Here is a 23511-nt window from a genome sequence, read left to right on the forward strand (position 1 = left end):
GAACATCAGGAATCACAGCTTCCACTGGAATCATTAGATTATCCCAAAAGTATAAAACCCATTTTGTTGCAGTTCAACCCACACAGCCAGGATGCCTGATCTGCTGAGAGAAGGATGTTAAAAGATTCAAAAGATCAAACTAAATCTAGAGAAAGGAACAAATCCCTGCTTCATCCATAAGAGGACAACCCTCAATACCCAAAATATTGTCCCAAACTAATCTGAGGCAGACTTTGGTGTATAAACCTTATCCTTTCCCAGTGAAGAATCAGAGACATAGAAAAGCCTAGACTGGAAGGGTTTTCAGGCAATCATCTGGTCCAACACTCTGCTGAAAGCAAGGCCTTATACTACATGAACCAGTGTCATTCAAACCGAGTATTGAATACTTCCAGCAAGGGCGATTCCATCCCTCCTCTAAGAAACCTACTCCAGCGTTTAATTGTTCTCACAGTGAAGAATCAGCTTTCCTGGATGATCAGGAAAGGCCTGTGAACGCTCTACTTGAATGGTAGAGAGCAGTGTTTACACAGCCCCTTCAAGCCCCAAAGCACCTGAGCACACTCCTTGACATGCACAGGTTTTATGTGTGCTTTTGTCAAAAGTCAGGGGGGAAAAAGAGGATAGACTCACCAAGCTCTTACCTATGCTAGAAATAAATATTATGTTAAATGGAACATGAATAGATTTCTAACCAATCCAACACAAGTACCAGACTTGGCCTTCAAAGAGCTGACAAAAACCATCAAACTAGAACCTATTTGGCTGAGAGGCACTCGCTCATTCACACCACACCAAGAGGACTGTCCAGTGGCATTAATCAGGGATACGCATTTCCAGTATTTTGGGCCAGCCTTACCCTCAATCCAGCTAAAAGGTTCTGGCAGGCAGTTAAGAGTTGCCATTTGCAAACTGAGCTGGTATTTAGCATCTTTAAGACCGCAGCTCCTGGAATCATGTATATGACTTAAGAATGCCTGCTTTCATCTTATAAAGGTGTTCCTGACATTCATAGTGTGAGGGAGGAAAAATAGGCCCTGAAGAAGCTCAGGAAACAGATACAAATATGTGGATATAAATAAAGAGTCCAATAAATCTAGATAATGTTAAGCAATACTGCATGAGAAGTACAGATTCCAGGCGTTCCACTGTGTTCCACAGATAAATTATAATAAGGTCCACAAATACACTATTAAAAAAAAAATAAATGCTTTTTCCCCTGCATTTTACTGAGAGGATTTTCATAACTCTTACACCATAACCACATCCTTTGTTCTTTTACCTTCCCCCCAACAAAACCTCAAAATCTGACCTTGTAGAGACTGTAGCTCAGAAGGAATTTAAATAAGAACAAGTGTAATTCTTTGCCTTCGTTATTTCTCAACTGTCTCATCTATCCCCCATTTCCATTCTTCTAATATACTACATAGCCTCTTAAAAATAAGCAAGCCATCTAAAGTGTAGGCATAAGCAGCGCAAAAAACATCCATTCAAGCAAATTCCATGCACAAGCAAAGGCTGTTGGGTGATTTTCTCAAAAAGCTGTCAGAGTCCTTCACAATGGAGATCAAAACACACACACACACACACAAAACCAACCAGTTGAGCCAAGCACAGCGAAGTAGTGAAGAAGAATTAGAGCAAGACAATCACAGATGCCTGCACTGGCATTTCTAACTTGACTGTAACTTGGCTTCAAGTTTTGCCATAGCGTCACTGACAGTAATGGAATTCTTCAGTAACAGTGGTTTGACTGAAAAAAAACCAAACCATTTTTTGGACAGTTTAAATATTTACTTACAAATATTTCAGCTCATACACAGAAAAGCATAATAAACAATGAAGATTTCAACCAACATCTCTCTTACAGAGCCTTCTACCATTCTCTGAACACATACACACAAAAAAAATCCTATATGCCAAGCATTCATCTTCTATGTCAAATTTACAAACTTCCCTCTTTGTACTATATTACATAAACAAACTGATACAGAATAGATAAGCACTTTGTGTAGTAACGTGCTAAAATTCAGGCCTGCCTTCAAGGCTACTGATTTATCATACTTTCCTACAGCCATTCTTCACAACACAAAACTGAAGAGGAAACCAATGCAAAAGCTGACCGAAAGCCATGCTTAATAAACCTTCTAAATTACCTAAAAAAGACAGTTTTAAACCACACCAGACTGGAGGGCAGAGCTGCCATTTTTTGAAGAGCTTTTGACAACCTGGAGAAATATGCTGACAGAAACCTCATGATGTTCCACAAAGACGGATGGCAGGCTTATGCACCTGGGATGGCACAACCCTTCACAGCAGCAAAGGCTGGTGGCTAACTGACTAGAAAACAGCTTTGTACAAAGGGACCTACGGGTCCAGGTGAAAAAGTTGAACACAATTTATTTATGACACCATTTTCATTCTAGATCTTGACCTCTCCACTACATCATAACAGGGAAATGCAGAAAACAATGAAGACAGAATCTACGCCAAGAGATTATTATACACCTTTAAGTTTTCTAGAACAAGCAGTACCAGGAAAGCAGGGGAAAAGAAACAGGGAGCCGTGGTCTCAAAACCATGAACTAGTGTATCAAAATAAGCTGGTTCCCTAACAAGGACTGACATGCTCTCACAGAAAAGCACAGGCTGACAAAAACAGTTATGGGAGCCTCAACATACTTTGCCGACTAGAAGTTCCTTGTCCCTGTCACCTGGAAACAGGTCTGACAAAAATCAGTTCCAACAAGGTTCAGCTTCTGTGGTTTACGAAAAGACCCTCCTCACACACAGAGCTCCTTTGATACCTCAGCTGCACTCTGCTGAACACCAGCACACGTCCACTATTTTCAAGAAGCTGAGTGTTCCCACTCGGAATAACGATGAAGCTTTAACAAAAACAGAAATGTAAAATTACACCATCGATGCTCATTGCCTATCTGACAGAGGTACAAACATTGAGCACATTTAAGTCTGAAGATCTACAGGTTATTTCTACTTTTAAAATATATATGATCCTCTAAAACCAGGCTTGGATAAGAATTTTATTACATTTTATTTCAGTATTGCTGTTTTCCCAGTGTCTCAGGAATACTCATGAACCCTAGATATAGCCATACGCCACTGTATTCTACAGATTCATCAGGAAATTTTCTTGGCTTAAACCTGTATTCTTTAAAACATACTTTTAAACATCAATTTTTATACTTTCCCTGACTGCAATTTCTGTAGATTTCGTTTAAAGTTGATTGTCTTATTTGCATCTGTGATTTTATTACATTCTTCCTGAACTTTTTTTGTAACAACGAAAATTCCAGCCCTCCCATCAAAATAGACACACCTAAAATAATTGTCACCTTGCATTAAATACAAGCTGATATTTCCAATAATGAAGAAATGCAGAAAACAGTGTATGACAGGCAGATCTTTACAAAATCCATCAGTCCTATAAAGAATTTAATCTTATGTAAAACAGTATTCTATTATTTAGAAATCCTGAAAACTGATACACTAGAGTTTAAATTTATAATTTTCTCCCTGACTACACACCATAATCACCACCACATTCTATCCTTATAGTTTCTTTCTGGAGATAAAGTTACTGTTACCAACTCTCCCCCTCCCAAAAGTACAAAGATAGACACACTTGTCAAATACAACTCTTAGGGCTTCACAAATATTTTGGCAAAGTTTGTTGTAAAACAGCAACAACAAAATACCAAACAACAAAACAAAACACCCAAAACCAACTCACAATTCCTATGCTCTTTGTTGGATTTCATGAAAATAAAAGTAGGACAACATCCAAACTCACCACCTCAAGTCAGAAATATGAGTTTGTTTTGCCATCTGTGGAAACTATTTTGCAGCTAGTCAATACCACAAAGATCAATAAACCCAGGAACAGGCTGCCTTCCTAGACCTTTGCAAATAACACCATATTAGCATAAAAAGCAGACAGTAGAAGATTGCAGATCAGCTGCAGTTTTCAACAGGAGTACATAAACATCTGAAGAACAATAAACAGTTCATCTTACTTATCTAAATTAATCATTTCAATTTGCTCACCAGGAACAGGTCCTGGTCAGGTGATCCTCCTGCTTTCTGGGATACAGAGAAGCCTGCCTCCTGTAATTTGGTTTAAGCCACAAATACTTTTGAGACCACCCTCCAGAGCAGCACAATCCTATTCTTTACCTTGGCATTAATGGTCTTCTGTTGAACCGTAGGAAAGGCATGCCATCTTGCAGGAAGGGCTCCCATCACATACGTCTTTACAGTTAAGCTGGCCTTTCTCGAAGCTGTTAAGCGACACATTTTGTTAAATGTCACATCAAGTGCATTCCATGAGATGGAATGTACGTGGTGTCCCTGCAGAAACCACATCCTCCCACCACAGCTGTAGATTTGAACGTTCCTTTGTATTCCATGTTTGGAAAAAAAAAGGACAAAAATACCAATTTCTTTTAACAAAAGTAACTCTCCATGCACCAGAACAATGGCTCGGTATTTTGCAAAACTCTTGAAAAGGAAATTTACTCAGTTTTCCTATCTCAAAGGGTAGCAAAACAAACCAAGTGCCAAGCACTATCACATGTTCCCAGAAAAGTCTAGGTACCGTAAATATGTATCAGAACATACCAATGGTCTAGCCTGGATGTCTGCATATCCTTACATGACACTCAGCCTCCCTAAATGGTACTTGAAAGCCTAAACTATGTTAAAAGCGTGCCTATCAGTATTGAAAACACCACAATACATTATCGTCTATAAGCATTTGTAGTGTCCATTTTTGAAAACAAAAGGTTAATGTTCTCCCAATAAAGCTTAAACAGAGATGTTGTTCAGCAATTTGTTAATTTTTCCTATCTCTGTCAAACAATTTTTAGCAGAGTAACCTAATTTCAAAGTTCACATGAAATCCAAGGTAAGCTTTCAGGTAAATCTAATTTCAATTATACATGGGCTTCATTTAACTGGAGCTATTTTAGTTCTGCTCAGTGATGTGACAGGCATAAAAAGCAAAACTTAGGTCCGAGGTATTTAAGAAAATGAATGTTAAATAAAAAGTAAAATAAGATTAATTACTTAAGCTGGGAAGCATATAAACCAAACTCTTTAAGGTTGACTGCCAAATCTCAAGGAATGTCTAGTCTCTTGGGAGGTCTAAATCTTTAAGATGCACTCTACTTAATTCTCATCTTCCATGCAGTTCCACTGAATGCATAATTTTCTAAGGAGCTTAAGTCCAGCTAAGAACCCATCGCTACTGAAAGGAACAGTCCCACCTCCTGCCTTCCCAGTGCTTCCTCTGCACCAGTGCTGGTGCTTGTGCAGCCATGCAGTGAGGTGAGGGGCAAGTTACTCAGCTGAAATCAGAGTCCCATAGAACGTGTTTTCAGCTAGATCAAAGATGTGAAGTGGGGCATCAGTCAGGCTGCTAAACAAGTGTTCCAGGACTGGTCAGGAAAGGGCTGCAAAGGAAAGAAACAGTGGAAATGTGAGCATCCCTTTCATTGACGCCTAATTTTTAGATTAATCTAACCCCCTCATGAAACTATATAGCTAGTCAATTTGTGTTCTCATCCATAGCAATCAGAATTGGACTTCACACCTTCTTCTTCTAATGAAAGTCCAGAAGTTGAATTAATTGGCCTCTAACTCAGCCATGCAGTAATCCAAAACTCACCAAAATCAGCAAGCTTCGGATCAGACCTTTAATGACATAAACGGGTGAAGGCACGTAATTTACTTTTCTTGTCCTTTCTTTCTACAGAAATGCTCAGAAACAGGTGTGTTAATTCCTTGGGCTCTTCCACCCCCACACATGGGATGCAAATAGCCCCTCTCTGTCTGGTGGCAACTACTTCAACCAGGCACAAAACACCCCTCTAATAAAAATAGGGACCTAAGAAAGAAATTCCTTCCAAGTTTTAAGAAGCAACAAGGAACTCTTCAGGGCACCATTTAAAACTTCTCAGAATACACAATGCATATGCCTATGATGGGGGTGAGGGGAGGGGACTTGGGAAATGGTACCGAACAGAAATCTAAAGTATAAAACTACCCAAGGTCAGTTGTTTTCAAAAGTCTTAGCTCTTCTCCCTATACATTCTATAATCTGAAAAAAGGTAAACAAAGACACCTATTGAAGGAAAAAATGGAGAGCAGTTTTTCAATAATATAACTTTCAAAGCAGGTACTGCAGTACCCTTAATGCTTTATTCATGTATTTTCTGACTTCAGTCATTCTAGTTGTCTGTCTTTCACTTCAGATGCTCCTGCTGACAGTATTTTGTTAGCCGTTTGGAATTTGAAAGCTCACAACAGCCATTGTCACAAATGAGAAGCAAAACTAGGGACTTTGTGGAACAGCTTAATTACATGCAGGCAGAATACATTTTAGAGCCAAACTGAACACTGAAAAACAGCAAGATATCTGAATCTGTGCTCTGACTCTATTTAGAACAAAAACTTTGATTAATCCCAGAACCTCAACTAAGTAAGAAAAACCACAAAATGTTACAACACAGAAGCAACTCTCCACTTCGAAATCCTTCCATCACTTCTAAACAAAGACAACACTACTGTTCTCTTTTACAAATACTTGTTATTGCATCAGTCCCAGACTAGCAGAAAGCTGAAAACACTGTCTAACATGGAGAAAGTTCTCCTCTCTGGAGCTAAATCAACACGCCCAGAAATTGGCAGCTATTAATTTTAGGATCTTTGCTGAAAGTATTTAAGAAAAGCTCTTTACTGAGAACAGCTACACAGGTAAGTGACTTTTCCAGTCTTGAAATATCTACCATCAACCAGGTACCAGCTGCATAGTAAGTTTCCACATAAGACATGGTGTAGGATTTACTCCATATACCACTAAACATAAGTTGCTGAGCTTGTCATTGCATTGCAGTCCACTGGACTTCACATTGGAAAGAAAGGGAATATGGGGGAACAATTCATCTGATCTATTTCAGATTACGGTTTTAAGATAGATGAAGTTGCTCTAGAAATGCCTTTCTTCTGCTACCTAAAAATGAACCTGAAAGTTACTTCCTCAGGTGTCATCTATGTTACAGATACCTACAGCCAGACAGGATGTAAATCTGTCTGATTTCCAGCTAATGGCTTCAAGACCGTATCAAATACACAAGACATGCATTAAATTCCCAAAGAAAAGCCATGGGTGAGCATACTGCATCACAGATTTGGTTGATCTTGTTAAGGGCAATCATAAAATAACCGAGCCCCTGCAACACCAAGGGTGCTGGCAGTGGCACAGCTTTCAGAAGAGAGACATTTTGTTTTACACACTTACCCTTTTGGCAGCTACGTTCTCATGGTTGTGTCAGGATACACAGCTCCTAGACATCCCTAGGATAATCCCTCTTTCCCCTCTTATGGGGTAAGAAACCCCATAAAAATAGTAAGAACATGTCTTTACCGAGAGTGCTGAAAACAACTCTAGAAACTACTCACTGAAAAAATACTGAGCAGTCCTAAAACACACTATTAGTAAATAAAATTGCGTAAGGAATGAGATGCCAAAAGGCAGAACCAAAATGATACTTCTACTAAAGTAACATTCAACAATTAAGAAGCACGGTTAAACCTGATCCTACTTAATTCATCATGAACACTTTGCTTCTTGATGTTAAACCACAGTACAATTTAAAAGCATTTAAATTATTTAAGACGTGTATTAATGAACTCTAGTGTAAAAATATATCTCAATGTAAAACTTGGTAATGGATAAGACAAATTTGGCATTGTCTCATATTAAAAATGTAAATTAACTGGATTATTTGGTTTTATATAGATGTACATATGTACACTTGTATTTATATACATATTATATATATTTATGTATGTAAGTATTCTGTCAATTCTTCTGGGTTTTCTCAGACTGTACTGAAAAGATTTAGAAACTAAAATATTAATTAACAAAGTAATTTATTAAATCAATAGCTATTGTTCTTCATCCAAGATCAGCATACTGTGGATTTCCCTCAAGTCACACAGTATTTCTTCTGATTCACATACAACTATGCAACACTCACTGAATAGCTGGAAGTTCTTCTCTCATAAAACTTGCATATATAGTACCAAAAAAAAATTAAAAAATTATATGTGTAATGCTGTTCAGGAAGTGCTATGGCAGCACATTTTGCAAACAAAATGGTGCCTGGGAAGGGGTTTACAGAAATGAGAATAGAGAGATACTAAAGAGAATAAATTTTAGACTAGAGCCTTCAGGATCAGATTATGGTAGGAACATCCAAGAACATAAAGGAAGTGGACAACTAATCTATGCCAAATCTGAAAACTCATTTTAATGGTTAAATTGGTATCACAAGAAAGTCTAGCCAATGACCACTTATCTATTTTCTAAGGGAGTACTGCAGCTTGTGCTAGATCAGCAGGCAGTACAGTAGTCATGTATAGCAAGACTCCAGTTTGGAAAGGATATAAAAAAGGAAGACATTACACATTGTGTAACTTCCAAGTACACATGGGGAGAGTACACTGAATTATAATTTGACTATTTGATTCTATCTGTAACAAAGTCACCTAGAATATTTAGAGGCATTGGTTCAAACTTCAAAGTTGAAAAAAACCCAACGATCACAAACCAAACCCCACAACATTTAATCACCACACTGAAGGAAAAGATGACTAAACATAACTAGTTTCAAATGACACTTTTAAAAACATTATTAATCAAAAAATTTGGGGGTGAGAGGGAGAAAAAGAAATTGGGGGGGGGGGGGGGGCAGGGACCCAACAATAAAGAAATAAAGAATAACAAATACGCTGCCTACATACCTTCAATTTTCACTTTATTTTTCCAACAGCGATGTATACAAACATATAACAAGCATGAATAAACACTGCCCAAAGCTCTGTTAATAACAGAAAAACACCGGTTTTGAGACAGCTCCCCAAATACCTTTCTCTCCTTTATTGCGCTTATTGTGGACCTTTACAAAAATCCAGAACTACACTGGCAGCCACAAGGTTTGCTGTAATTTCCACATAGCCCGAAAGCTTAACTCATTATCAAAATGGTGGCTGTATTAAAGCATGACATTTTCTATATAGACAGAAATCACTTTTCCTTTATAAAAATACCCTGTTTTAAATGCAGAACTTTGACAGCCGGGCTTTCCCAATTTTTATATATTCCCTAGCATGCTTAAGAAAAAGTTAAACTGCAGGAGAAATGTATGTCAGGAATGTAACAACACAAAAAAATGAATCTGTAACAAGTCCAGGTTTTATGACAGTGTAACCACATTATTTTTCAAGATATTTAGCTTTTTCTGTAGACTCATTTGAGTGACCTATTATTTAGCATTCTTCACTTTCCACCCATTAAAATTTCACTTACAAATACTCCTCACAGCTGCACGCACACTCACCTTAATTGAAAAGTTATTGTTAAAAGCTCCTATAAAAGGGAAAGATAGAGACAGATACTGTGGTTTCAGCACAGGAACAGTTTCTAGAAAATGTCAAGGCATAAGATTTCAAGATGGCAGAATAAAGCCTTTAATTATCACCCAGCAGATCATCTAAGTGTGCCAATTGATTAGTGTGTAAGTAAACATTTGGATCTTCAAAGTTTTCCCCATTCCCTACACAATTTTTGCTTCCTATCTTTACATACATTTGTTAATATTCACTATTTATGGGTAATTTGGTAGAAAGCCCATCACAGAGGATGAGACACATTCTGGCAAAACAGCCAATACAAGAAGGACTCGCTGGAGGGAAGGGAGGTAAGATCTTAAAAGTGTGGTTTTAAATTCAGCACTTTGGTTGCAATCAAGATACAAGGTTCTCCAACTGCCAACTTCTATTCAGAGAGACGAGCACTTCAGCAACCACTTTGGGAGAGCAGCCAGCACATCCACAGCTACAGAATTAATACAAAGAAATGCTAAAAAACATCCTACTCCCTTACACTGGAACATTCTCCTGTGTGTTTCCTTCCATGCACAGTCACAGTCAGTGCCGTTCTGGCTTACTGACACCTTTCCCGTTTTTGCTAGATTCTCAGCTTTCTTGTCCTGGGGGGCTACTGGATGCTGGCCACTGAGGTCCTGCAATTCCCGACACAAATCAGACCACTGTTTACACATTCCTACATTTCTTCTGCGTGGCTGATGAATACAATACCTCCACTACTTTTTCAGCTGATTACAACCCTGATAACTGAATGGAACCTCTGAAGCACACATAATGAGTTAATTATATTCACATGATGCAACTGAATTTACGGTCACACAGAATCTCAGCTACTGTAACAATTACACAGACCTAGCAAACCGTCATGCACAAAGCAACATAAAAGAGGTAAGACAGGACAAACACACACATCTTGTCACTTTCTGACAGCAACAAAAAATTTATATTGCATATAATAAATTTATACAAGGCATACTAATCCAAACCATGGCAAGATGGTTTACCTAAGTCTTCTATCTAAAACTAAATATATGTATACAAAGCTAACATACTGTCCTTCTACAAAGTTCTAGACTAGGATCTAATTACCTAAGAAACATATATCTTAGTCTTCAGAAATAAACAGCAATAACTACTTTCTTACTTTGAGTAGTTCAGCTATACAAATTTGATCTAAGCACTGCAGAAGCCCAACTCTAGCAAGACTCAAAATTGTAAACACACAATCTATCATCTAATTTCATTAGTTAGCTTTAAAAAAAAAAGTCCTAAACAAATGCCTCAACACGGATAACAATTTTGAACATTAACTGCTAAAGAAATTTCATTTTTCCCAGGATTTGGCCCCGGCTTTAAACCACAAAGGAGACACGCTGTAGTTATATCCTGTAACACTATATTGTTTGTTTTGATCACTACTGTATTTTTTCCACACCAAGTAATACAGTAATCAGAGAAGTAAAGTGGGGGACTAAGGTTTACTCATTTGTAGACCAGTATACAGCCAAACAATCTCCCAACAACTTCTTGGAAAAGCTCATCTCCAAACATTATGTTTAGGAACAGTCATTCACATTCTGTACGTATCCTGTCACCAATTCTTTCCCTCCCCCATTACAAATTGCAGAAAGTAAAAATTTCTTGGGCAGCACATAAACACACCATTCACTGCTAACAGTTCGAAAACATAAAATGCATGTATGATTTAAAATGTTTGAAACAAATATTTTTCTAAAGAAGTTACCATTAGAAGTTACATTAGAAAATGATTATGAAAAATATCCAGCCTATAAAGTCCAATCTATTCAATAATCAATCATCTTAGCTGAAGATATTATTTTCCAAAGCCATTCTGAAGGCACCAGAAGCTAAATACCATTACTTGAAAAGTGCCATTTACATTACACACATGAACAAAAGCTATCATTGTCTTGTCTGAATAAGGCTGACTGCAAATACTTTACACTACAACAGGCCCTTTATTGTATTATCCAAGAGCTTTACCAGTTTGAAGTAACAATGAAGTTTTAATGGAACCTCCCTGGAATCTACTGCTTGATTTGCTGGATAAGTCTCCACTGGAAATATTTACTATACTAGCAACGTCTTTGTAAAACTTACCATCCAAAACATGACTTCTGACAAGACATTTAATGTCTTAATTTTCCACAACTCCAGCATGGTTTTTTTCCTCACGTGTACGGATACAAGCTCTGTAGTTCTATGCTGATGCAAATGTTGTTCTGTCATTTCTACACGTGCATGTGTGGGATGAGGGAGGGTATGTTTGTTTTCAAATACAGCTAGCACAACTTGTCATACTTCCCAGACTCTGGATTTAGAACAGAAGGGTTTTTGAAAAGTGTTTTACTGGCGGTATGAGTTCCAAGTCATGTACGTATCTGCGGGCAAGTACATCTGTTGCATAGGTGTCTGTCTTTGGACTTCTACCAGCTTCCCCTGCAGCTTAGCACAATTTATAGCAGAATTCATACAGGAAAACAACAGAGATTCCATGAGTAATCCAAGTCAAGCCTCAATTAAGGCTTTCAAAACAATAATTACTCGGTGCCAATTATGACAGTACTTCTTATATGAACATGCTTTAAGAATCCAAGAGGGCTAGCCAAAGACTATAATACTTAGCCTTTACTCGTTCAACAGTCTCTCTAAAAGCACATATAAACCCAAATATCCAGCAGCTTTCTACATTTCTGATTGTCACTCCTAACACTGTGAAAAGAATAGAGCTTTAGTTTGAAACTAGTTATTTTTGCATTTCTATACAAAAACAAGCTTAAAAGGTTTTTAAAAATAAATAGGTAAAATGTTTTTAATTGCCATCCTAGTGTTAATAAACTCTTTCCAATGACTAAACCGCTGTTCCTTAAAGGTAAACAACAGGAGTTACCAGCATATGCACTTTCTCATTGCAGAAAGATTAAAATTATTTAACAGCCTCCAACTAAAGTTGTTAGAAGACAGAGGAGCACTGCAGAATCCAGTTTTAAAACAAAGTATGTTAAGGTTATCCTTTCTGTCAGCATGTATTCAGTTTGCTACTTCCTCTTTCAAAGCACGTGCATTACAACAGTATTTTCACAAACTTTTTTTTTTTATATATTTAAAAGAGCCAATAATGTAGATTCTTTTTTAAAGCAAAAAAAACCACACCACAACCAACAACAAACACACCCCAAACCAAACCAAGCAATGAATTAAACCTGATTATTGGCAAGCAAGCCACAAAAACAGGCACATCACATACAAAAGCACATAGATTTCAGGAAAAATACACAGCACAATTAAAAAACCTCCCAATAGAAAACTACATCAGCAGAAGAGCTAATGTTTTTCATAACGAACCATGTCAAATCTAAGTGAACAGCATTATTAAAAATAAGCATCCACATTATTTAACTGATGTACAAAAATTACTGGTGCCACCAAACCCCTCCACAGAAGTATTCAGTAGGCTTCAACCATCCTTTGAATAATCACACAGAGATGCTGCAGCGCCAAATGACAAACCCACAGTTGTCTGTTTTTCTGATGCAGAGCACACTGCTGACTTTTAAAGGCACAATTTCAGCACAAGTTTAATTTATGAATTAGAATATTTTGGAATATTAACACAACAGCAAAAAATGCCAAGTGCCTGAAGTAAATAAAGCTAAAGGTATCTAAATAACTTAAGTTTTTATGGCCAGAGACCTGATATTATCTTTGAAGCTAATAATGCATGGGTTCTTTATTAAAGAAATAACTTAATTGTTTTTATTTAAATGTGAATTTGGTGGAGCAAAAATTATAGTAAAACAATCTGGTCAAATTTTGTTGCAGATAGAATTTTTGTGTCAACTTTCCAAATTCTCAATGTTGTTTTTCTGGTATTTGCTGCTGTCTTCATCCTAAATTTGGTCCACCAACGCAAGAGCATAAGCAATTGCCACATTTTAAAAAAAACAAACAAACAAAATCCTACCACAATTACATTTTGTGTTCGGAGAGATCGGAAAGCCCCTGAAGATTAGTTGAGCTGGCGTAACAACCAAACCTGCCAGAACAATTCATCTGGTTTATATGCTGTTCCTTGCGGCCATATTTCCCAAGGAATGCTCAAAACCAAATGTATTTCAACTTGGATAAACTCTTCTGGCACTCTGCTCCTGCAACCCTTTTACAAGTAAAGATCCCCCTTATCACCTGACAGGTTTGAGAATCAAGATCAACAACCGAAATGCATGAATGTATCCTCTCACCTGACAAGAGCACATGCTGGAGGACGCCTCCGTGCTGCTAAAAGGCTATGCACTCACAAGTAGCTGGCACACGCATGTCCCAAGCACATGATGAAGCAATCCCAGGCAGACATCCTCATGCACTGGGAGGAAGCAGCAGGCAGAGCTCTTCTAGGGCTTACTGAAAGAAACTCTGGCTCACTCCACCACAAAGGGTGGGCATCTCTGCGTTAAACAGCAAGTCAAACTTAGGACGCACATTTTTTCCCTCCCATTTACACTATTACCGATCTTCAGTGATAAAATGCAAACTCTGTGAGATGTTAGCACAGCAATACCTTGCGTTATTTGAAGTACTTTATGTTGCTGTATTCACAGTACATTCCCTCTAGTTTTGTTAGTCTTGTATTCCATATAAACAGAACAAAAGGATATACTGTTCTTATGATCACAATCTTCCACGCTGAACCCCATTATTCTAAGTTACTGGTCCTAAAACGAACAGTTCTAGCATATTTTCTTCAACCTCCAACTTAACTTCTTGTAATCAATACCAGGCAGATCATTTAAATAAACTTCACCAGGCACAAAATTCTGAGTCTAACACAATTCTACTTTGAATTTCAGGCTTTATGTAATTACAAAAATCATTCAACAACTCCACGTTAACTAGGAAAACAAATATCTCAAATTATTATTTCTTATTTACGGAACTAAGGAGCTTGGAGAAAATACGGATCATTTCAATTCTGTTTCTCAAGATTAATTCATCCGAAGTGAGACACTTAAAAGCACATTTATTCCTTACTAGTTGCAGAGTTGGTACCAAAAATGCCCTCTTGTGGCACAGCAGGACCCTGCAGAGCCTGCCTTCCATTCTTTCAACTTAAATTTTAAAACAAGAATGTATTACTCAGGGCTTATTTTGAAACTAAAATGAGATAGGAAAGCACATAATAAACTAAACTAAAACTGCAGACATTCATCAGCGGTTGTAAAAACGCTTGAACCCGGTTTCGCTATGTGGTTCTTTTTCCTTGTTTTTGAGTGTTAGTCTAAGCAGTGAGAACATCTAGTCCCTCCTGTAAATCTAAGCATAACCAAATTCCTGGGGAAAGCTGATCCAGGAACTGAACACTGTCACTTTGGCATATTCCTGAAAAGAGAATCTTTGTGCTGTTCAAAATCTTTTATTACATAATATGTATAAAAACAATTTCGCTGGGAAAGTATCCATGCACTTCAACATCTCCAACAATAGGCAACAGCTTGCAAGGCTGCCTCAGTCTCATCCCCACAGACTACGAACTCTCAGAGATGTACCACTGAACATAAAGAGGAGCAATCCAGACAACTGCAATCCTGCAGTCCACAGACAACTACCCAGCTGATATGTTCACCCATGGAGCAAAGCTAGCACACTATGAATTTTTCTGTATAGAGAAACAGGACTGTGAGGGCTTCTCACACAGGTTTTATTTTTGCTGCTTTTTAACTCTTAGCCTGCCACAATGGCATTAACATAGCCGTTCATTTGCAAGAAAACAAAAAAAAAACCACTAAGAAAGCCTTTCAACTGAAGCCAAACCTCAACAGGCACTAAAACCCTGATGCCCAGCAATGCGGGGGGGTGTCTCCCATCTTGCATCTACAATACAACACAGTTAAGAGCACATTCTTTAACAGCTCACTCTCGATTGCATTTTCCTAACCGATGGCAATTCGGCCTGCTTGGCAGCCTGCCAGCTTATTCACAAAGATCATCACCAGCAGCTTGTTCCCTTCGTCCTGCTCCTGCGTAAACAGCCTGCTATCAAAGGTGTTACTCTTGTTTTTTCACAACACAGCTCAAGGGAGGAAACCATTGTTTGTAAGCACAGGAATACCGTATTTCAGCTGCCAATTAATCTGCAACAGTCCAGAACGTGGTGATGCATCACTAGTGCCTGCTCACTACAAGCGCTCACATCCAGCTGTAGTGGCACACACAGCACTGCGCAGCGGCAGCCAACAGCCAAGTCTGTAAGTGTAAATTCTAAGACAAAAAAAACGCACACATTTTAGTCAAACAGGAAAATATTCAACCAGTATTTTTACCTTAGTGCAATAATTCAAATCTAGAAAAAAAAACCCACACAACATTTTCACAACCTGTTATAAAAAGCCTCAGTCAAGCCCAAAATTTCAGTTGGAATACTCAGACAACCTTAGAAAATAACAAAATGTTTTACTTATTTGAGTATCTGAAACTTTTTCTTTTCAGACAGTAACCATCCGTTTGGTTTATACAAAGGCAATTTCAAAGTTTTCAATTGCAGTTTCTAGTTCCAAGAAATATTTTTAAAATACCTGTTATAAAAACAATGTCTTTTAAAATGAAGTTATCATTTAATCCTTAGTGAAATCACTGTGTCATTTCACCTGTAAGAGCACAGATACAAACTTTAAAAATAAATCCTTTTTGACCAGTGTCACTCAGCTTTTTCTCTACACTTCATTTGTACGTAGCTGAGATGCAAGTCTTCCTGTGAAGAATCAGATGCACATATTTGCAGCCCATATTTTTGTAGCAGTCTGGGCCCCCCAGACTACAGAACACTACGCAATGGTCATGGAAACGCACACATCACTGACACTGAACATAAGAGCAGATTCCTCGGGACAAAGCCCTGTTAGCCATGCTGCAAAGCTACTCAGACAGTTCAGAAACCACACAGGATTATGCTGACAGTTTGCCAACCCAGCATGACAACATGGGAAATCAGTAGGATTTGAGAGATTTTTGATCATTTTGCTCACGCAGCATTTCCAGTAAAGATTCTCAAAAACAAGAGAATCAAGAGTCATTAAGCTGCGTCCTTCCACTAACAATCAGACAGCCCTTTCCAAGTACAACCAAGTTTTTCATCCCTTTTCAAACCAATAAATCAGTATTTCCTTACAGAGTTATCCCGGCCTCTGTCTTATTTTCTACATCCTGGTCTTGCTACCTAAAAGGAAAAATTAACTCTCAGAGACGGGGTAAAACCAAGCCTTAGGAAGATCTACAAAACGAGTTACCTGGTCAAGATCCCAACCTATCAAAGCTTTCACACAGTTGTATGTTGTCCTCCACTGCCTGCAGAATATAAGAAAAACATGTATATGTGTATACACCCATATAAAAGGAGCGGTACGGCTTGGGAAAGAAGAGAAAAAGAAATCACTAAGTTTCCTTATTACCTTAGAACAGCTGTCAAGCCACACCTAAGACTGGAAGACAAGTCTCCGATGAGTAGTACACAGCCTTGTGAGGCTTCCTCCTCAACCAGCCTTCCTCAGGCATATCAGGCGTATTATAACAAAAATTCCTCTCTCCATCATCTAGCCCAGATCACTAACCTGAGTGCTGTCCCAGTACGTCTGCAGCTCTCTTGGTCTCTTTGTCTTCTGACTCTGGAAGGAAATTCTAAGTCTGTGTACCCACCCACCCTGACTCAGCAAGCCTCCTCTCCAGAGCACCAGCCTACCCATTCAGGCAGGTTAACTCCATTTCCCAACCTCTACAGGAAACAACTCCTCATAATCCTTGAGCAGCTGAATGCTAAGAAGGTCTGTCATTTACAAATTCACTTCACTGTATGCGTGTTTAAACAAATGGTACTGATTACGCAGGTCACAGGTATCTCAGTTTTCTTGAAACTGGGGGCACTTCCCCATCAGTTACAGTATCTACACCATCATAGTATCAGTTGTGTAAGGAAGGCAAGTATTCATTCAGCTGCTGTAGATCCCTTAGTTGTTTGTACCTACTCTGAGCAATTAAGACAATGTACGATACAGGATATCCTTATACAAGTCAACCTTAAAAAGGCAGCTGTGACATTTAAGATAAGCTTCTTTAGCAGGCAATCTACAGGAGAAGCCCATACAAAAAAAAATAAAAATATTTTAAATCCACATTATGATTAATTACATCCTAAGCAGTAGCCCATTTGAGTGGGTTGGTCTGCCTTTCTTCCAAGCACTCAAATCGCTGCTTTCCAAAACACAACATCTCTAAAACCTGTTTTTCATGCCTTGTAGAAACTGTTTTCAACATTGTGGGGGATGGGGTGGGAGCATCAATCTAAGAGCTAGAAAGCTTTAAAGGACATTCCTCTCCTGCCCTATTTCAGATTAAGCACAAACTCCTTCCTCTAATTGTTAGACCTGTCACAAGACAGTAGCCATCCTCATGATTAGCCACCTTAAAAGGTAAAAAAATAAATTTAAAACTTCACTGTAGGAGTTACCCTAGTCTATTTGAATATCAAGCTAGTGAAGAGTCTTTACCCCAATCAACGGTAAAGGTCCAGGCTTTAAAAATGAAGGAAAATTAACAGAACAACCTCTACAACCTAAAATGTACTGCAAATCTCTGACTGACCTTTTAACAGCTGAAACTGCATAAATTCCAGGAAAGACTTATGACAGAACTGCTCCTACCATTTTCCAAAGCTTTTGAAAAAGAGATAGAACTTTTTTTTTCCTAGCATCAAGAAAAATATCCAATACAAAAAATATTTCCTCAAAGCCATTTGCCTCAAGAAGCAGCACATTTATAACGTTGTTTTATGAAGATGGCAAGCGCTTGCCTCTCAAATTTATGTATCCAGCATGAGATACAAAAAAAGCTTTCACTAGACAGTCTTTGCCCTGCTTGAGCTTCAAGAATACTTTTTACAGGGGAAGGGGAGAAGCCGTTAGCCACATCATTATAAACGTATTTTAACATAAATGCAATTTGACACAACCTTTCCTATCATATCAGAAACTCCATTATTTTAACATCATCCTTGTTAATTTAATCTGCCTATAATATATGGTGATAAAGTGATTCTTGTGCATCTAAACTACTTCCAGAAGTTTAATGTTTTAGCTTCTGGGCAGGCACAGAGAAAATATTTCCTCTTATTCAACTAATTCAGTCAACAGTTACATCAGAAGTGAAGAAAAACTACCAGGAACACACTTAAGCTCCTTTTTCTTTCTGCATTTATGACCTGCTAGGAATGGAAGAACAAATTTACATGGTTCTAGATTAAAACAAGCTTGAAAACAGATAATTTTGAATAGTAAATCTTGATTTCATTTTCTAAAGCACTCATAAAAAAGTTTATCATGAAATTTTTAAAAATCCATTTTTATCATGTACTAATAAGAGACATTTTATTATAGCTAACTTCAGACGTGAAATGTGAGTGGGACTCACATATTTACTGTCCAAATTTAAGTTGCTTTGTGACCTCTGCTCTAGGTCACCAAACATTAATTCCTGGAAACACTGGTGCAGCACGAAATATCTACTGAAGGCTTTAATACAGCAAATTCAGAAAAATCCAGAACATTATAAAAACAACTACAAGTAAGCAAAAGTACTTCAATGGTCAAGCAGAGTATAATTCATAAATAGAAGTAATTTTGTTCTTGAAGACAGCAGTTCAACTAACAGTAACTTCTACTGAGTCTCCAGCTAATGCCAACTTCTTTCTGCTTCCCCGCAAAAAGTAATTTTTTTGATTATTAGACCAAAATTGTTTTCTTTGCCTCACAAATTGTTAAAAGCTTCCAGGACGGCTGGTTTTTCTTACAATAATCCATTCCTAAATGGCAGGTTCAGATGTTTGCTAAACATTTTTCATAGCTTTTGAAATAGAGCTCAAGACTGAAGAAAGTCACAACGCAACTGTGAAACAAGCATGCTACCTTCAAATCAACTAAGAACATTAGGGCTTTGCTAACACTACTCCTCCACTCTAATTTTTCACATGGGCACTCTTCACAGACCATAGCACTCTGAATTCATACCTCCCTCATATTTCTACTCACCTCCCTGGTACAGAAGTCTTATACTGCAATTTAGCATTTTCAGTACAAACTTCAGTAGCCAAAATAAATGGAATGTCAAATTAATTGGCATGGAAGCTGCTGAGCTGAATAAAACACAGAACTGAATAATACAGTAGAATTTTTAATATATTTGCAGAGGACAACGATCTCTGAGATTTCTGTACTATTGCAGAACCAAGAAACCTTGTGACAGAATACTTAAGAACTTTGCTAAATCAACTGAACATACAATCATGCTCAATTTATTTTATATTTCACCTACATGTTTTACAAATGCCAGAATTCACCCAGAACAGCATTTTCAGCATGTTTCTCTAATTCAGTTTCACCCAAAACGATTATACAGACTTGGTAACAGCAGAAAACATGTTATCATTAATGGAATTCCTGGAAGATGAGATGAAAGGAAATAAAGTTAATATATCATTCTAGGGAAAACAAAACTATTGACGCTGAACTACTCTTAAACTGACTCCATCTGCTTTAACTCATTTGGAATTACCACAGTTTATCCAGCTCATTAATAGAATCTCTTATTGTGCTTCTAATTACAGAAATCTTAAAATTAAACAGAAATAAATAACCTGAAATTTTCTTTCTAAAGGAAACAAACATATTATTGACTAGCAGACCATTACCTATAAAAATTCACTTCCTTTCTATTCCCACATACAAAAAAAAAAAAAAAAAAAAAAAAAAGTATCAGGTCTATTTACAATGTACCTCATCATAGTTACAGAACCACTCAGGAAATAGCTGTATGACAGCCTAAACATAAATTTGCAAGTCTTCTCATCTCCCTACACAAACAAAACTCTGTTCTGTACATCAATAATTCAAAAATTCTTGTAGCCTTACTACTCATTACTTAAAAACACAATCTACAGCTACTACTTTTTAAGATTTCAAGCAACACAATCCGACTTCTACAAACCAGTTTTTTTAAGCTTCTGCTCTCTGTCAGCCACCGTGACACAGGAACAACCAGCACGCTGGTAATCAGAGACACCTCTCAAACTGCTATATTTGAGAGACACCCCTCAAGTATCAATGAGCTATTAGATCCAACGAGAAAGATGAGCTGCACAAAAATTGGACTCCTGTAGCTCCCTTCTCTCGGACTGCTACTTTTCTAGTGAGGGAAAAGTCACATTATCCATATACAGAAACTTTGATTTTCCTCCTTGGTTTCTGTCTTCAGCCCATCTTACTTATCAACACCATTTAATACTTTATTTGCAACTAGTTTAAACCAATGCTTTCCAACCCTCCCACATCACTAAATTTTACATCCTGTGCACCACTCACTCAAGAATTTATTCTCCCCAGAGATGGCCAATACATATAGCTCCATCGGTCACTTCTTGAGCCTTGCCTGCTTGTCTTTATGTCCAGCCTTCCAAGCACCTCACCACCCAGCTACGCCTACGGTCCCAGAACCACAGGTTTGACCAGTGAAAGGACAAGAATTTCAGGCACGATAGCCGACTGCTGCATCTGGTCAGTCAAAAAAATAAAAAACTGTGAGCTTCCTTATAAGCAATACTGACGCTGCAGAAGTTGCAGCAAGAGGACATAGATTTGTGGGGGGCTACTGTAAATCCCCCCAAAACTGTGTTTTAAACAGTCCATAGTATCCAACATGAACACTGCTTCTGGCCTTTTCAAGTCCACACTGCCGACTGTTCAAAATGCTTTATCTCTTTTCTAATTTGTGAACACATAGACACATCCAAAATACACATGAAAAGGCTTTCAATTTGCTACTTGCCTACATTTCCAAAATTATTTCACATCTTTCCTTCTCTTCTCCTAACCATGGGTATCTTATTTAAGCAAACTCAGTTTAAACACTGCTTCCACAAACTTCCACTGTTTGGGGCATGTATTTTACTATTATTATCATTAGAACTGGAACGATGAGCACAGATTCTGCCTGCCCAGTACGACCCCATGGACTAGCTGCTGGGCCTGGCACGTGGCACACCCTGCCCCTTGGTCCTCCACTGCCAAGTGGGGCGCAGGGCTGGGGGGCTGCCTGCACAGCAAGCCCCAGGGAACCTCTGGCTCAGACACTGTAACTGCAGCTCAGCTACTAACTCTGCAGCCATCCCAAGGGAAAGTCACAACTGAGACCCCATCTTCCATGCCCAAAGAAGAGCAAGGAAGCTGAAGGGTCCTGAGAAAGAGTTCTACGAGGTGTGGCTGAAGGAACTGGGGGTGTTTAGCCTGGAGAAACGGAGGCTCAGGGGGTGGCTGATCGCTCTCTACAACTACCTGAAAAGAGGTTGTAGCAAGGTGGGGGTTAGCCTCTTCTAAACAAGTAGCAAGCAACAGGATGAGAGGAAACAGCCTGAACTTGTGCCAGGAAAAGTTTAGATCGCATATTAGATAAAATTTCTTCACCTAAAGGGTTGTTAAGCACTGGAACAGGCTGCCCAGGAAAGTCGTTGATTCCCCATCCTTGGAGGTATCTAACTTAACTGGCACTTAGGGACATGGTTTAGAGGTGGACTTGGCAGTGTTCACTTTATGGTTGGACTCTACGATCTTAAGGCTCTTTTCCAACCGAAATGATTCTATGATTCCTTGCTGTAGTCAGTATACAGGAGTGAATGTTTCCTTGCTGTGCAGAAACCAATCAGGTACAAGGTTTATTTAAATCTCATACAAAACTTGAAGATACTTCTACTGAAATTCTCTGAATGACCTGGCAAAACCAATAATATTCTTGCAGCATTTCAAATTGCTCAGTAAGGGACATGGAAACTACCAGAGTTTAAAAATCCATATTATTTGTAAATCTCTAAGCCGGGGCTACTCTGCATCAATATGACAGCTCCTGAACAGCAAACACTGGCTATTATGTTTGAATGTCTTTATAGCATATTTTCGTATCTTATCATAGAATCAGATTGGAAAAGACCTTTGAGATTCTCAAGTCCAACTGTTAACCCAGGGCTGCCAAGTCCATCCCTAAACTGTGACCCTGAGCACTGCATCTACGTTTTCTAAACGCCTCCATGGATGGCGATTCCTCCCCCTCCCTGGGCAGCCTGTTCCAGTGCTTGACCACCCTTTCAGTGAAAAAACTGTTCCTAACACCCGATCTAAACCTCCCCTCTTGTCCTGTCACTTGTTATCTGGGAGGAGAAACCAACCCCCGCCTGCCTGCAGCCCCTGCCAGGTAGTTGTAGAGAGCAATAGGGTACCCCCAAGCCTCCTCCTCTCCAGACTCAACACCCCCAGATCCCTCAGCCGCTCCTCACAGGACTTGTGCTCCAGCCCCTTCCCCAGCTCCGTTGCCCGTCTCTGGACACGCTGCAGCACCTCTACGTCCCTCCTGGAGTGAGGGGCCCAACACTGAACCCAGGATTAAGTAGAGGGGCACGATCGCCTCCCTTGTCCTGCTGGCCACACTGTTTCCGTTACAAGCCAGGATGCTGCTGGCCTTCTTGGCCACCTGGGCTCATTCATGTTCAGCCGGCCACCAGCCAGCACCCCCAGGTCCTTTCCCACCAGGCAGCTTCCCAGCCACTCTGCCCCAAGCCTGTAGCGCTGTGTGGGGTTGTTGTGACCGAAGTGCAGGACTTGGCACTTCTCCTGGTTGAACCCCATAAAATTGGCCTTGGCCCATCGGTCCAGCCTGCCCAGACCCCTCTGCAGAGCCTGCCTGCCCTCCAGCAGATCAATACATCCCCCAACTTGGTGTCTCTACAAAGGTACTGAGGGTGTACTCAATCCCCTCGCCCAGATCATCGATAAAGGCATTAAGCAGGACCGGCCCCAGCACCGAGCCCTGGGGACACCGCTTGTGCCCGGTGCCAGCGGGGTGTAACTCCATTCCCCGCTGCGCTCTGGGCTCGGTGTCCAGCCAGCTTCCAACCCAGCGCAGAGCACACCCCTCCCAGCCGTGGGCAGCCGG

General features: G+C 39.1%; 1 protein-coding gene and 1 long non-coding RNA gene across 9 annotated transcripts in view; one reads left to right on the forward strand and one right to left on the reverse strand.

The window, feature by feature from the left end:
• Nucleotides 1-23511, reverse strand: part of PLEKHA7 (pleckstrin homology domain containing A7) — a 160138-nt gene that overhangs the window by 127981 nt on the left and 8646 nt on the right. For 2 of the 8 annotated variants that reach the window (XM_080405489.1, XM_080405490.1), the window contains exon 1: nucleotides 4198-18797. The exons of the other annotated variants lie outside the window; for them this stretch is intronic. In XM_080405489.1, the coding sequence (XP_080261615.1) occupies nucleotides 4198-4238 (41 nt within the window). In that variant the 5' untranslated portion in view covers nucleotides 4239-18797. Of the gene's footprint in view, nucleotides 1-4197; nucleotides 18798-23511 lie in introns of those variants that run through there. 8 annotated transcript variants of the gene reach the window in all.
• LOC308070893 lies at nucleotides 439-856 on the forward strand. Its single transcript, XR_013930917.1, has 2 exons — nucleotides 439-523; nucleotides 610-856. It is a non-coding gene; the product is annotated as an uncharacterized lncRNA (long non-coding RNA).

The sequence above is a fragment of the Falco punctatus genome, assembly GCF_963210335.1.
Source record: "Falco punctatus genome assembly, chromosome: 10".
Taxonomy (NCBI): domain Eukaryota; kingdom Metazoa; phylum Chordata; class Aves; order Falconiformes; family Falconidae; genus Falco; species Falco punctatus.